Source organism: Drosophila santomea, chromosome X (genome assembly GCF_016746245.2).
Source record: "Drosophila santomea strain STO CAGO 1482 chromosome X, Prin_Dsan_1.1, whole genome shotgun sequence".
NCBI classification, from domain to species: domain Eukaryota; kingdom Metazoa; phylum Arthropoda; class Insecta; order Diptera; family Drosophilidae; genus Drosophila; species Drosophila santomea.
The window spans coordinates 11,912,768-11,929,017 of NC_053021.2; the positions used below are offsets into that span (position 1 = coordinate 11,912,768).

The 16,250-nt window shown below is 48.7% G+C and overlaps 3 protein-coding genes and 1 long non-coding RNA gene across 4 annotated transcripts; 1 reads left to right on the forward strand and 3 right to left on the reverse strand.

Moving 5' to 3' along the window:
• Positions 1-37: 37 nt before the first annotated feature.
• On the forward strand, positions 38-4,855 carry LOC120455067 (probable ATP-dependent RNA helicase DHX34). The gene is made up of 7 exons (XM_039640919.2): positions 38-696; positions 759-1,295; positions 1,350-1,720; positions 1,781-1,978; positions 2,047-2,975; positions 3,034-3,266; positions 4,238-4,855. The coding sequence occupies exons 1-7, from the start codon at positions 123-125 to the stop codon at positions 4,816-4,818; spliced, it is 3,423 nt and encodes a 1,140-aa protein (XP_039496853.1). The 5' UTR covers positions 38-122; the 3' UTR covers positions 4,819-4,855.
• LOC120455069 (RING finger protein narya) lies at positions 3,336-4,208 on the reverse strand. The gene has a single exon (XM_039640921.2). The coding sequence runs from the start codon at positions 3,996-3,998 to the stop codon at positions 3,390-3,392; it is 609 nt and encodes a 202-aa protein (XP_039496855.1). The 5' UTR covers positions 3,999-4,208; the 3' UTR covers positions 3,336-3,389.
• Positions 4,856-5,254: 399 nt separating the features above from the next.
• LOC120455071 lies at positions 5,255-7,633 on the reverse strand. The gene is made up of 3 exons (XR_005616711.2): positions 7,494-7,633; positions 5,900-6,067; positions 5,255-5,841 (listed from the first exon to the last, which is right to left on the reverse strand). It is a non-coding gene; the product is annotated as an uncharacterized LOC120455071 (long non-coding RNA).
• A 1,529-nt stretch (positions 7,634-9,162) lies between these two features.
• On the reverse strand, positions 9,163-15,425 carry LOC120455283. Its single transcript, XM_039641316.2, has 2 exons — positions 13,732-15,425; positions 9,163-11,555 (listed from the first exon to the last, which is right to left on the reverse strand). Exons 1-2 carry the CDS (start codon positions 15,275-15,277, stop codon positions 10,321-10,323), a joined length of 2,781 nt encoding a protein of 926 aa, XP_039497250.1. The 5' UTR covers positions 15,278-15,425; the 3' UTR covers positions 9,163-10,320.
• Between the last annotated feature and the right edge of the window lie 825 nt (positions 15,426-16,250).

The window sequence follows — 16,250 nt, forward strand, 5'->3', positions numbered from 1 at the left end:
TTCCAGAATTTTTTTTATCGGTTTGGGTTCCTGCACAGCTGACCGTCTATCGATAACAGTGATATCGGACGCTGCCGGGAGACGTAAATACAAGTTTTGGAAGTTATTTTGCTCCGGCGAAAATGTCCCGGAAATCAAAGACGACAGATGGGCATGCCTTCACCGGCCGCAGGACACAACTCAACCTGATCGAGTTCAGTTTCTTGGACCGCAAGGCGGAGCTGTCGGGCCTGCTGCAGGCCAAGAGCCGCCAGGCAGGCAGGAGTCTGGTGGAGAACGAGGCAGACTTCTGGAAGTTCGTGGCCAAGTACGAGGCCATGATGCTCTCCACGGGCCAACCCATGCTGCCGCCCCGGCTCGCGGAGTCGGAGCTGACCAGTGTGCAGCCGTATCACCGCAGCAAGCATTTGGCATTGCGATTGGACGCTGACGAGCTGCTACAGGAGGCGTGCAACGAAATGCAGGCTCAGTTCCGGCATCTCCTGCTGGTGTACCTAGACTTCCGGCAGGCGGAGAAGTTCCAGCGCATCCGAAAGCTGCGGCAGTCACAACGCAATCTCCCCATTGCCCGTTTTCGGCAGGACTTGCGCGAGGCTCTGGACACGTCCCGCGTGGTCATAGTGGCCGGTGACACGGGCTGCGGCAAGTCCACACAGGTGCCCCAGTTTCTCTACGACTTTGGCTACCGCAGCATTGGTGAGCTCGCCTCTTTCCCCCCAAGGTTTCCTTATTGATGACCCGATCCTTTAATGCCGTAGCTTGCACCCAACCGCGCCGGTTGGCCTGCGTCTCCCTGTGCAAGCGGGTGGCGCACGAGCTGCTGGACGACTACGGCAGTCGGGTGGCCTTCCAGATCCGCTTTGAACGCAGCCGGACGCAGCTCACCAACATCATTTTTATCACGGAGGGCCTGCTGCTGCGGCAACTGGCGGTGGCCGCCAACCTCGACCAGTACGACGCCCTCATTTTGGACGAAATCCACGAGCGCAACTTGTTCGGTGACTTCCTACTGGGTGTGACCAAGTGCCTGCTAAGGGCGCGGCCGCAACTGAAGCTAATACTCATGTCTGCCACCATCAACGTGGAGCTCTTCCACGGCTACTTCCGCGAGGAGGGCGCACGGCTGGTGCAGGTGCCGGGACGCCTCTTCCCCATCAAGCTGCGCTACCTGCCGCCTCCTGCACTGGAACTAAAGGCGGGCCAAGCGACGGCGGCATCCAAACGTTTTAAGGGCACCCGGATCGACCCGGCGCCATTTGTCCAGGTGCTTAGCCTTATTGACCAGCAGTATCCAAGTGAGTTTAGCTATCATGTTCCTGTAGGACTCCACTGATAAACATCTTACCCAGCCACCGAGCGCGGCGACGTGCTTATCTTCGTCAGCGGCGTGAACGAAATCGAATCAGTTGTGGAGGCTGTCCAAGAGTACGCCACCGAACAGACTCACTGGCTTGTCCTGCCGCTGCACAGTGGCCAAGCGATGGCGGAGCAAGGCAAGGTGTTTGACTACGCGCCCGAGGGCATGCGCAAGTGTATTGTGTCTACCAACATAGCCGAAACGTCGCTCACCGTGGACGGCGTGCGGTTCGTGGTCGATTCGGGCAAGGTCAAGGAGATGAGCTATGACGCCATATGCAAGGGCCAGCGCCTGAAGGAGTTCTGGGTGTCCAAGTCGTCTGCGGATCAGCGCAAAGGTCGTGCTGGGCGCACGGGACCAGGTGTAAGCTAGTACCTAACCCACGCTCGCGCCATTTCTCATATATCCATATTCCGGCCGCAGGTCTGTTTCCGGCTCTACACCGCGGAGCAATTCAACGCTTTCGAAGCCTATCCCACGCCGGAAATCTACCGTGTGCCGCTCGACACGATGCTGCTGCAGATGGTGTCCATGGGGCTGCCCGACGTCAGGGCCTTTCCCTTCATAGAGGCGCCGGAAACGGAGCGCATAGAGCAGACCATTCTGGCACTTAAGCAACACGTGAGCATTTCCCCGATACTCAATTATGTAAACCCCAATTCAACCTGGTCTTTAATCTCTAATGGCAGAGCGCTCTCAGCGTGGAGGAGAAGATCACACCATTGGGCAGCTCGCTGGCCAACTTGCCCGTGGAGCTGTCCATCGGCAAGATGCTGCTCATGGGCTGTGTGTTTCCCGAGGTGGAGCAGCTGCTGACCCTGGCCGCCATGCTGAGTGTACAGAATCCGCTGACGAATCGTGCCCATACAGACCAGCGCTGCGTGCGCGAGCGGGAGTCGCTGGAGTCCGATCAGGGCGACATCTTCACCCTGGTGCGCCTCTACCGCGAGTGGGTGCAGCTCAAGATGCGGCGCGATGGCACTCGGCAGTGGTGCCGCCGCTTGGGCATCGAGGAGCAGCGATTCTATGAGGTGACCAAGCTGCGTCAGCAGTTCCAGCGCATCCTCGAGGGCTGCGGTATGGTGGTGGCCAGTGGTTCAGACGCCCAGCTGACGAGTGCCGAGCGCGCCACGCGGCATGGTGAGCTGCGCCATCTGAAAGCCATGAAACGCCGCCAGCGATTTGAGCAACCCCGTCAGCGCAAGTTGCTTAAGCACAGCGCTGGAAGGGCAGCGGAGGACGATGAGGAGCGGGATGAGCCACAGGGCGACGACATTCGGGACGTGGACTTCCGCCTGCGATTCGATCCTCGCCAGCTGTCGCTGCTGGAGCGTTCGGCGCGGCTCGACCGACACCGCGACGTTGTGCTAATGAAGCTGCTGCTCGGCTGCGGTTTCTATCCACAGCTGGCCATCAGCGACGAGTTCAACTACTGCAAGGGCGGTGGCCAGCAGTTCTTCCACACGCGGCTCAAGCCCTTCCTGCTGCAGCACCCCAACTCACACTTCGCCAAGCACTTCGAGCTGCTCAAGCTGGCCGACAGCGATCTGCTGCCCAAGCCGGACTTCTACACGCTCAAGCATCCGCTCAGCGAGCGCCACCAGCTGCTCTGCTACCAGTAAGTGCGGCAGTAGGGAATTGTAGCCCCATACCAAACCCCCAAAACTACTCCACAGATCGCTGCTGGAGACCGCGAAGCCCTATCTGATCAACTGCATCCGCCTGCCGGCTGCACAGACGCTATTGCTCTTTAGTTTCGCCATCGACACGAACGCGGGCATCACCCAGATCGTCTGCGACGGTTGGCTGGAACTGGATCTGCCCACGCCCGGCAGCGGTATGGAGCTTCTTAGTCGGGCCATCGAGTTGCGCCGACGCTGGAGCAGGCTGCTTTACGCCAAGCTAGACGGTAAGTGCTCCTCGGGAATATTTAAACTACTAGGCGGATGAATATATATAGGTAGATGAAAGTAGTTTTATATCATTATAGTCTTAGAATTCCTAAAAAAGGTCGGTAAAGTAATCGAAGTGACTAAAGGCGATACGATCTCCTCCGCGTTGGGCGGGAATCCATATTCGCGTCTGGGCAGAAGCTATTGGAAGGCTTATCCGACTGGGTTTGGTCCGAAGTGCTGACAGATGTGTTCCAGGCTTCCTTGAACTCCGGCGTATGCGATCTTTCGCCCGCGCTGTTCCGTCGCCTTTTCTGCGCATCCTCGTGGTAAGCGATGTAGGTGCGTATTTCGGCAATCCGCTTCTTTTCCTCCACGACCTTCTGGTTCAGCTGCGCCTCCATCTTGCAAAAGCCCTCCAGCTGGCGCTTATTCTGCTCCAGCTGCTGCAACTGGCGGTAGAAACCCAGGTTGTCCGACGCCCGCTGGTCTGCCTGGAACTTGCTGATCTTGCGGTACATCTGCTGGAAGCGCAGCGGATCCTCGAAGTAGTTGGCCACGCAGGTGGGCATTTCCCGGTTGATCTGGATCGTTTTGAGCGCCCGGCCGCACAGTGGGCACTTCCTTTCTTGCGAGGATTGGCCCAAACAGGGGGCGCAGATCACGTGCCGGCACTGGGTCAAGTGGAAGGGCACGGCCGGATCAGTTTTGCGATGACGAAAGCACTTGTTGCAATGCACTCGAAACATATTGAATAATAATTTTTTTCCTTCGCTTTGGACGTTTGCTCCTTCAAAAATGGTTACTTCGATATTCAGTTAAGTTCCTACTTCAGCGGTCTGGCTACTCCGCCAACAGACCTTTTCACCATACTATTGGGTGTGGTGTATTCAAATTTAAAGATTTTTCACCATGATATTTTAAAGCATATATTAAACTATAAAATGATGGAAACGCGATTTTTGCATTAATACTTTCCAATTTGCAGACCTCAACAGCAAACAGGAAGCCCCTTCCCCTTCAAGTGAAGACAGGAGCAGCACTCTGTGGCACGATCTTGTGGACTATATGGCGCTGGACGTGGCCTATTCGATTCGCCGGCTGCTTCCCGCCGATATCAAGAGGCTCTACTCTCACCAGGCCCCCTCGACACGACTCACGGAGCTCAAGGAAAACCCCTTTGCCGTCGACTATCCCATGACTCCGAATGAAGAAAAGGGCGGCCTCAACGTATCGGAGCACGTGGTGTACAGCTGCTTGGCGGAGCAGCAGTGGACGTTGGCCATGGACGCGGCTCTACGGGCAGAGCCATGGAAGTGCACGCGCTGCGATCTCGAACTCGAGGAGTTCGATGTGCTGGAGCAGCTGGTGCACCGACCCAAATGCAAGGGACGCAAGGCGCAGGGCCAAAAATCGAAACCAACTAGCGCAGAGACCTCAACGGAGGCACCCACGAGCTCCCGCTCCCACTCCTCCGGCGGCTATTACTGCGACACCTGCAACAGGGAGTTGAAGCTGTCAAAGATCGACATCCTGCGGCACAAAAAGCAGTGCCGAAATAACAAGTAATCGACTGAATAAAATCAATTAACTATACAAAAACAGACAACAATGTATATTTTAAATGCGCCTATTTGACGCACTAGAAACTTTTAACAAAACAAATTAACTTTTGGGTCAGGAAACAGTCAACGAAAACGAAAGGGCTTTGATATTAAAAACCGTGATACTCGTATTACGCCTGAAAACAAAATGTTTAAATTTGCCGAAATTGTTTTTAAAATTATTTTTGAAAATAAACTGAAAAGTAATGGGAAACGTTAGCTTGCTTTAATTCAAGAACCCTTCAGCCACGTTATGATGAAAAAAACACCGTTAAATGTTAGCCAGAAGTTATTATTCTGTTTTTCCAACCAAAAATGTTCCGGTTTTGGGCCAAAACAATGGCATTTTTAATTAAAATCAATTATAACCCATTCAATTGCCATTGAAGCCGACGGGAAATTTCCATTTTAATCAAATTGGTCAAAGAATGAATTTATAGAATAAATTATCCGACACGAAATATGTGATTTGATAGCTATGCCTGTTAGCTATACAATAGGTTGATGCTTAAGTGGCGCTGCTTATTTAACCAAATTGTAATTTGTGAAGTTGTCAGGAGTCAAGACTTGAATTTTCGGCTGACAACAGAGCTTGCAGAATTCTTCACCCTTTTGCTATGGGATTGCGATTGGGATTGTCTTTTTGCACAATTTTGTAGCTCACAAAATAGTTGTTAGCTTAGGACGATGACAAAACGGATTTAGAGATTTGTATTGGATCTGCACCTTAATGCGACGCTCCTTTCGCCCGTGCTGTTGTTGTCCTAATCTCAGGACACAGAAGCTGCGCTTGTTTATGAAAAGGTCTTTGGCTGTCAAGCTGTCCAATTTTCAGATATAGTTGTGCGCTTCCTCGGCAGGGCAGCTCGCTCCCTCTGCTTCGCCCGGCTGTCTACTTCCTTGGAACTACATTGTTGTTACTGTCGAGCTCTGTGCCTTGCTTCCCTCAGCTTGCTTGTCCGCTTTTTCCCAAGAAAGAAGGATGGAACTGAGTTACACGACTGTGGGATACCCACTGCTAGATTGTTACAAAATGCATTGCCTACTTAAGTGCGCCAAGACAATGTTCTGAAATGCGTTGTGTGTTGCAAACAAATATCCATTAAATCCATTAAAAAGTAGACAGTACGCCATTTCGCGTGGTGTGCCAGAAGTCCTGGTTCATTTGGCGGAGGATCCTTGTACCGGAGACCTAGATTTTTCGTGTTACATGACTACAACGACATTTTTGTTAATGCTGGTCAATTATATACATTCGTGCTGCACATTTCTGCTGAAAAACAGCATGCTCTTTGCCGATACAAGTAAATGGAATAACAAGAAACTTTTGGGCAACATTCTGCGATGTCTTACAAAAAAGTGTTGCATGCTTTCGGGCGTGTGCAGCATGCTGTCCTTTACGCACACACACACAGACACTGGCTTGCACTATGGGAAATTTGACCACTTTTTCTGGCCTAAATTAATAACTCCAGAACGGGGAGAGATATTCAATTGGTGTTTTTTGTATGGGGTTACACTAGTCCATATCTCTTATGGTACCAAAAATTGTGGGCGTGGCACCGCCCTTTCTATTTTTTGTAATTAATAACTCCAGAACGAATAAAGATATTTAATTTTTTTTTTTGCATTAATTTGCACTAGACCATATCTAAACTTACCCCAAAAACTGGGGGCGTGGCACAGTCCCTTATATTTTTATTATTAATTTTCGTAAAGGCTTTCTCTCATTTTTCATGCTTTTTCTTATCTCAGCCAAAACAACTGATTTCGTGATAGAGTTTATATACTTTATTATTTTACAGAAGTTAACAAAAATAGTACCAATAAAAATAACGAAACAATTCAGCAACTCCCGTTTAGCATGAGATTACTCTGAATTTGGAAAAGTAGGGTTAAGTCTAAAATCTATAAATTCTCCCAAAATCGGTAAAAGTGGTTCTTAAAATTACAATAATCTGAACAAGAATTAAATAAGCTACAACATGAGGTATATTTCATTGATGCAATCTGCTGCAATCACTTTAAATCTCTATTCAAAACAGCTGATTTCTTTGTTGTGGCGCCATCTATTAAAATTTCTGGTATGCAGCACTAAAGATTGGTCAATTATGAATGCGTACACTAAATATTAGTGTTTGGTTACCCCTAGAATATTTCTCCCCTGTGATGTTAAGATACAATATATGATGTACAGATTCTTCACTTAATAAATAAAACAAAAAAACTAAATATTATTGTAATATTCCGACTTTCAGAAAATGGGTTTTGGCCAGAAAAAGGGGTCAAATTTCCCATAGTGGCTTGTTTAAAAGTTGATTTCAATATAAGTTTTATGTTCCCTAACAGAGAACTGCAAAAGTGGCATTTTTTCCACCCTACTCACACTCAACACATTTGAGTGCCGGGTGCCACTCACACTGGGCACCGCGGGTACTTTCAAACACCCGCTCAAAATATTCGGGTGTCTGCAAGCACCCTGGTGTGCGTGCACCCGAATTAATGCACTCGGCACTCATAACAAAAGATATAGAATGCAAACTGACAGAAAAAAGCAAGTGCCCAAAAAGTTATGTGTGGCTAAAACACTTATTTATTTCTCGTAAACACTCGGGTGTCTCGCAGACACCAGGTACTCACCCCTTTCCTCAAGCTCTTTCCACGTCAGAGCTCACAGCTGGTTGTAGCTCCTGGAAAATGGCTAGCTCAGGCTCTTCCTCCAGTAGGTCGAGATCACATTGTAGTATCCTCTGCTGCCACTTAAAATCACTGCACCACACACTCACAACTAGTATTTTTAAAAATTTCATCGAAAAAGGGGTTTGCTTATGTATAACTTTTGAGAAGCGCAGAGGAGGGCACCTATATTTTGGTATTATTTAGTATTTTTAGTATTAAGTATTTAGTATTATTTAGTATTTAGTATTTGCTGTTATTTAGTATTTTTAGTATTATTTAGTATTTATTACTAAGTGTTATTTAGTATTTTTAGTATTATTTAGTATTTAGTATTTGGTACTAAGTGTTATTTAGTATTATTCATTATTTCCTTTTAATGTAACGTAATACTTTTAGCTATCTTACTTATAATTGACATAAGCTGTCGACATACAGTGCAGAAAATAGTCGAGCAACCTGTGAATATGTGGTGGCTGAAAGGAAGTCGCGTTCGAGTAAGAAAACACCTGGTTGGTTGGATTCCTTTTATTCATATTTTATTTCAATATTTTATATGTTAGGCAAATTATGCAAAATGATAAAAAAAACGTATATATAAGAACCCTTCTAGCAATTACAGTTAGATTACAATTTATAATTATAATTGTTTTGATTTTGAGCTAATTTGAACAAATTGTTCGCAACGTTACAATATTTTTTTGTATTTCTTTCTGTTTCTGTATCTGTTTGTGGTTTTACAAAATGCCTGTATAGAGCTTTGAATTTCTGAGATATTTATTACAATCATGTTGCGTTTGTCCAAATTCGAAAGCAAACTTTATAAATAATTACTCTGTAAATAACTGCGAATACAAAAAAAAACGAGCACAATAAAAATGGTAAGGTAACTTATGATTTACGTAATACTTTTGCTTATTTAAAACCAAGTATGGGTTGGGGGTGTACACTCGTAGTTTCGTTGATTCTCCTAGTAAACCCACATCAAGTAACGATTTTCTAGGGGCAAGTTTGGGGCGGTTCTTTACACGTCTATATCTATTGAAAGCACTGGCTCTTAACTCTCCTCAACTCTCTTTTTTTTCAGGCCTGCCTGGGGCAACAAGCCACATTTCCTTTAGAGTGTCCTCGTCAATTTTCCCCACACGCTCGAAATGAAGTAGTTTGGCAGTGCCCGAGAGTGCATTTTTATTAAATAAAAACGCATCTGCATGCCAGTGGATTGCCAGTGCGCTGCAGGAAACTAGGCGTATAATTGGTATAAATAATAGGAAAATGCAGGTTGATTGGCAAATATCGTACAGCATGGCAAAGAATGGTGGGCGTTGTCTGGACTCAACTGCAACTTTACCACCAGCGTAGTAAAGTAGTCGTTTCTGTGCCGTCCAATGTTACCCATTGGACTTCACATTACTTTGCGGGTATATTCGTACTGATGATGAATGCCTTGCATATGCGTTCGTTTGCATACTAAATGAGTCGGGTGAAGGTAATTTGACGGTTTTGGAGTGTTTTCGCGGAAATGGTACATGGAAATAAGCCAACGCCTTGCCTATAACTTTTCGTTTCTTCGCAGTGGTTGTGGTAATGGGAGATTGGGTGTATATTTAATGCCTAGAATGTCATACGTGAGTCCATGTACATACAAATTTATTTAATATGTCTTTATAACTAGTACAATCGTAATTATAGCTGCGCGCCCTCCCTCTAGACTATATGTATACATAGAAGTTTCAATTCATTGTTTTAATTGCGAATGCAAACTCTTTATCCTACCGCTAAACGCACTTAACAAACTTACCCGCTATAAATATACTTTCATGTAGTTTAATTCCCGAATCGCGTGGTGGCTTTCGTAAAACTAAAAAAAAAATTAAGGATGCAAGTGGTTCCTTACACTAATATAAGTATATATCATTAATATATATATATATATATATATGTATCTATATATGGTAGCCTAATGCGATTAACTGTATGCCTTTACATTTACAATTTTAAAAAATTTGGAAAAAATTAAGTGTTTTATTCCTCTTCATTGCGCTTAAACAAACTGTCGTTGATTTGAAAGTTCTTTATGTATACTTGTTCATAATAGGATATTTCTTGTTCTAGGGTTCATATAAGTTTAAAATTGTGTGTGGTGTGTATATATATGTATGTCTCTTTATATACGAATAATGCATTTTGTACCGAACTAGCTATAGTCTACACAAAAAAAGGTGGTTTTAAAATTGGGTTTTACGTATAATCCGCCTATACGAATTTGGGATTTGATGCTTCTAAGTGCGACTTCATCGCCCTAACGGATTTGAGTCTCTGTCTATTTGCTTTTCAACCATGTAACCATCATCTAGCTCGCTGACGATTACATATTGCTCGTCGCATTTGCCTTTCTTGCCTGTTGTGTTGCATGTTCATCGATTTAATTACTAAAACCTACATCAGTCGTTTGGCACACAAGTCACGCAGTGGCGTGAACCACGGAACAGAATCCTTCCGCCGGCTATTTTTACAAGCCGCAACAGCGGATGTTGATGTTCATGTTGATGTTGATGTTGATGTTGATGTTGTATTTTGTTGTCTACTGGGGGCTGCAACGCTTCCCTCTACGCAATAAAGTTATCAGCTCCAGCTTTTAGCCCGCCATGGATTCCCCATGCCTCGATCCGCATCTACTGCTGCTCGCTGTCAGCAGCGACATTCCATTCCATCGCATCTCGATTCAATTGGTTATTGTGCATCACATCGCCAGCTGGGTGCGACGATGGGGATCGCCGTGGGTGCCAAACTAGACCTCGGTGCCATCCTCGCCCTCGTCGTCGAAGAGCTGGCTGGTGCTGCCCTGGCCGCTGCGCGTCGTCGTCACGGACATCTTCTTCTTGGGCTTCGGTGGTGGGCGTGGTGGGATCTTGGCGGCCTTCGGGGAGTCGCCGCTGCTGCTGGCGTGACTCGGCGAGACGGCAGCACCCGAGCCGGGTGAAAGGTAGGCGGCGTGGCCCAGTCCGGCCCCACTAATGCTGGAGCCGGGCAGTATCGTGATCCCCTGTTGCCGAACTCCGTACAGGGGTTCCGTGTCCATGGAGCCCAGTCGCTGCTGCTGCTGCTGCTGCTGCTGATGCTGTTGCAACTGCTGTTGCTGCTGAATCAGCTCGTGTATGGGCTCGTAAATCTTGCTGGCATTGGTCGCCGAGGACACCGATGTGAGGCTGGGCGTAGCCGGAAGTGGCCGGTCCCGCATCGAGTACTGCTGACCAGCGGCCTGCGAGCCGGCGATCTTGGTCAGATTGAGGGTGGAGTTGCCGCCGGCGGTGGTGCGCAGTCCCAAGTTATCGTACACGGGCTCCGCCTGCAGTTCCGCTGTGGTGGCTGTGCCCGTCTCGCTGGGATTCGGCGATGTGGGGCTCTGGAACTCACTTAGCTGAATGGTTCCGTGGCCAGCGGCGCCGGACGTACTGGGCGCCCAGCTGGGGGCGCGCGGCTTGCGCGGAATGGTCATGTATCCCTGCTTCATGACCACGCCCGTGGCCGGCGAGTAGACGACCGGTGCGGGCAGGAAGGGCGATGTGCTGGCCAGCGGATGTTGCTGCTGCTGCTGCTGTTGCTGCTGCTGCTGCTGATGCTGCTGCAGTTGGTGGTGATGCTGATGCTGGTGCTGGCGACTGCTGTTGGCGGTGGCGATGAGCGCCAGGTTGCGCGACTTGGGATGCTGCAGCGTCATGAAGCCGTTGTGCGGTGCCGTCATCGTCTTGGTGCCGTAGATGCCGTGCGGCGTCATGTGCGTGTAGACCGGACTGGTCAGCGACGGCGGCGAGCGGATGCCGTAGATCACCTGGTCGGGGATGTTCGACTGCGAGGACTGCATCGAGGGCGAGGTGGGCGGCACGCGGGCGGGAAAGGCCAGCAGATCCGGTGGCAAGCTGTTTGCGTACGCATCATCCACGTAGGTGTGTCGAGATCGGGGCGTGGTCGTCGTATCCGACATGGCCACTGAGACGGCCTCCTCATCGCGCGAGTGATTGGCCACTGGAATGGAGAAATGGAGAGTTGGTTTACATTATTAACTGCCAGTATCTATTAACTACATCTAGATGCGAGATATGATCTTAAATCCTACGCTAATCAACTGCCAGTGGTCAAGCATTAAAGGCAGCAGCACCAACCCATTGAAAAATACATTTTTTCTTTACCATAATCCCAGTCCTTTGTGCAGTTCCTATGCAATTCATTTCGAACGAATTCGAATTCGAATATATTGCCAGGAGGAGCTTGTGTTGCGTGGACAAAAAGGAGGGATTAATTCCGTTTGATTTTCCTACAATGCTTTATGTATTTGGGGGGATATTCAATAGTTATGTGAATCGCAAAGCCCTCTGTGGCATAATCCGGCATTCGGCATTTCCGCGTCCGTGCGAAATAGTTTTGACAGCCATTTCTTTTGAAAAATATTATGATTCTTGGGTAATCCCTCGCCGTGGATACGGAGCACACTTGGCACATGTCACTGCTCGTTTGCCCCATCGGACAGGGAACACTGGGCGGCTTAAGTGACACGAGCTCGCTTCAGTTCAGTTCAGTTCAGTTCATCCCAGTCCAGTGCAGTGTGGTCCAGGTCCATCAATTGCATTCAATTGTCTTTGCCATTGTCAGTGCACTCGAGTGTCAACAGCAATTGGCTTCTTTCTTGTTTGTTTTAGTTTATTTTATTATTTTATTGCATATCCCCGTGCCACGGGAAGAGATTTGAAGAAAATGCGAAGGTGATGGATTATAATATAAACCATGATACTTATGCACAGTGTGCTATAGCTCTAATATACAAACTGCTAAAGCGAAACGTGGCGTAACTAAAGTTCTTCTGCCTACATAGCGTATATAGTACTACTGTGACTTTGACCTACTTATCTCATCATTAAGATATCAAGCCTCCTGTTCAGACATCCACAGACATCCATTCATGTGATGACTAATGGGTAGTGACTGGCCATCGAATGTGGCAACATCAAGTGCTAGATTAGCTAATAGATTCATCGCGAATCCCCGTGATTTACGCGGCTAATTTAGTTTGACAGAATCGTTTAATATTGCCATGGCAATGCTTCTGCGACTATGTAATGCTGTTGTGTTTGCCAAACATTGTTGGTTCTGTGGCCTCTGCGCTTTCCCAAATAGTTGATGGGCAATGGGAAATTTTAAGCAAACAAGCGACCGCCTGGCCCCAGGAGATCCAGGAGGCCAGGTTAACCATTTGGGGGAACCCGGGGCAAATGAAATTTCGGTGTTTTGCCTTTTCCGCGAAAATACAAGTGTGTTTGCATTGGCACACGAATTGGCATTGGCATTGGCATTGGCATTGGCATGGTCATTCCGCTGACAAACGTCCTGGAGTGCCATGGAATGCCAGATGGAAACTCTGAAACTCTGTCCCAATAGAGACGAACATGCCGTGTTGACAAGCGTCTCGCATCATTTGCTGCTCAACCGCCATGATGACACATAAAATAGCTCGTTATTAAATCGCACAACTTTTGCACTACTCGTAAATTCCGTGTGAAAAGTAGGCTGGCATGTTAACTAATATCTTCAAGGAGCATGAGATCTCCCGCTTTTTTTTTTTTTTTCAAACTTTGTCATGTCATTTATTAACATTACACGGCAATTTGCCTGCTTTTTCTGACCCCGCAACAATGGCAATTTATGATTTTTATTGAAAAAGCCAGGCCATAATCACAACTGCTGATTGAAACAGCAGCAACAACTGGCGAGTGGCAATTGCATTAGGTGTGGAAAAAGTATATGGATATGGATATGGAAATGGAGCCACACTTTGGATTTAGTTGGCCACTAAATACGCAGTTTTTACAAATAATAAACAGTAATGACGGAATAAAATATGCAATCATGGCCAGCATGTGTGGTTACAATTTAGTCTGGCAATAAAAACTTAAATCCTTAACATTTTCGCGCTTAAATGGAAGGCATTTGTGCAAATGCATTTCAATATTAAAATAGTTCTGATTGCGAGAGTTGGTTTACGTAGCCATAATTAAAATATAGCCTTTTATAGTTTTGTTTTTTTATTATTATTATTGCATTAAAAACTTGTTTTTTTTCCCACCCAATTATGTCTATTTTAATTAGAACATTCTGGCTCATTTTGCATGCAAAACTATAAAAATTATTTGTGAAATATTCTACTCACCATAAACGGTGTCGTCGAGCAGCGTCTTCTTGATCTCGAGCACGTCGTCGCCACCATCCACGCTCTCGATGTCGGTGCGGCGCGGTGGCTTCTCGACGGGATTGACCTCGTTGAGGAGGCTCTTCTGCATCTCCATGATGACGGAGCCCTCGAGCATGGAGCCGTTGTGCGTCTTGTCCATCTTGGAGGAGATCAGGCCGTCGCCGCTCATCATGGTGGTGTCCTTCTGGTAGGTCTTGATGCGACGGCAGTACCAGAAGAGCGTCAGCACCGCCACGAGCACCAGCAGCAGCAGCGTGGTGATGATCAGGCAGATGATGAGGAACATGTTCGTCTGCGGATCCAGGGTTGGTGCTCCAATGGCGCCCATGCCCATGCCATCGGAGGCGGAAACGGCGCCGGCATAGTCGCCGCTCACAAGCAGCTGGAACTCGGCCTCCGCACGTCCGCCACGGTTATCTGCCACACAGGTGTAGGCGCCCTTGTCGGAGGCCCTCAGGCCGACAATGCGCAGCTCCGAGGTGAGCACCTGGGTGGTCTGCTCCGGCAGCTGCTCCACAGAGGTGAGGACGCGCACCCGGGGATCGTATTGCTGCAATGGCCGCTTGTTGTACACCCAGGTGACATTGGGACGCGGACTGCCGACGATGCGGCAGGGCAGCGAGATGTTGTCGTGATTCGCCTCGATGAAGGAGCGCACGGAGCCGAGGATGCGCGGCCGGCAGGCGAAGTTCTCCGATGGCACCTCGCTCCACAGTTTGCCGCGCAGCTGGGGCGGCTCCTGGCAGTCGGTGGGCGGCGTATATAGTCGCTTGCTGATCGCAAAGTCGCGAAAGTCCTGCAGCTCGCAGCTGCAGTTCCAAGCGTTGCCCTGCAGCGACAGATGCATCAGCTTCTGCAGATCCTTGAAAGTCTCCTTGTGCAGATGCGAGAGGCGATTCTGCTCCAGCGAAATGGCGCTCAGCGCCATCGTTCCGGCGAAGACGTGCAGCTGCACCTGTCGCAAGCGATTGTTGCGGAACTCGATGCGCGACAGGTAGCTCAGGTTGACGAACAGATGGTTGGGCAGCACCTCGATCTCGTTGTTGTTGATGATCACGTTGCGCAGCTTCTCCAGGCCGGCGAACGTGCCCGGATGCAGTTCCCGTATGCGATTGCCCGACATGTCCAGCTCGATGAGGATGTGCAGTCCCTTGAACGCCTCGCGATGCACCTCCTGGATGGTGCAGTTGCGCAGAAAGATCTTGTGCACATTGGGCAGCCCGGCCAGTAGGAACTCCTCGCGCCGCAGCTCGGGTATTTGGTTGTGGGCAAAGTCCAGCACCTGCATCTCGTTGCTCATGTCCTGCGGTATCTTGGTGAGCGCCTTGTTCTTGCAGTCGGCGCTCTTCTTGCCCGAGTTCCACTGGCAGTGGCAGGTGCCGCAGCTCTGCATCCAGTCGGTGGTGCCCGCGGTGGGTGGTGGCAGTGCCATGAGCACCACCAGCACTCCCAGCAGCAGGAGGATGCCCAGTCGTCCGTTCCCCTCCGCTCGGTTGCCCATCATCGCTGCTTGTGGCTCCAAGTCTGCGTCGATGTCTGTGTCTGTGGGTCTGAATCTGAATCTGAATCTGAATCTGGCTGTGGTTGTGGATGTGGATGTGGTTGTGGATGTGGTTGTGAATCTGGCTGTGATTTGTCGTTCGTTGTGGTGCGGCTGTATCGGGATTTATCGCTAATCCGCGACGACGAGCCGCCGAACACGTGCCAAAGGAGGCAGCTTCGCAACTACGCTGCAAACTAAGCTCCAAACTGCGTAACCCGCTGACCCTGGAATGTGGATCCCGGTTCGGTCGGTTGGTTTACTCGTGCTACGTGCTACGTGCTTCGTGTTCCGTGCTCCAACTCCAACTCCAACTCCAAACCCTGCTTCTGCCCTTGGCTGCCTTGGCTGCACGGGGTTAATCCTTTTGACGCACTGTTAATTTGATTTCTGCACCCTTCTCCTGTACTCCTGTACTCCAGTACTCCTCTACTCCTGTTTGTTTGGCCGCTTTGGCCACTCCTCGATCCTTGCGAATGACAAGGCCGTGATTAATTAATGTCCCGGCGGACAGTGGTGGGCTCTAAGCTCGCGAATAGCCGTGCTTCTCCTGCTCTTGTCGCTGCTCTTTTCACCTGAAGGAAATGCGAAAAAAAAAGAATGCAGAGAGTTTGTCAATTAATAAAGTGTTCCGAAAAGTGTGGGCTTAACTCCGACTTTCTGCCTGTCCAAAGGGACGAGGAGGACATGGACAAGGATACCGATGCGGATGCGGTTGGGGATGGGGATGGGGATGGGGATGGGGGGATAACCGGACCCAGGGGTTGCTAACGAGGCAAAAGGTGAGACATTAGCGGCAAGGCCAGAAATCCCTCTGCCTTATTGGCAAAAGTTTGTTGTGTGCCATCAATGGGATTGGGTAATTAGCGCGGTATTCGCAGCTACCGCATAACACAACATATGTATATATGATGTCTACTTGGTGTATACTACATAC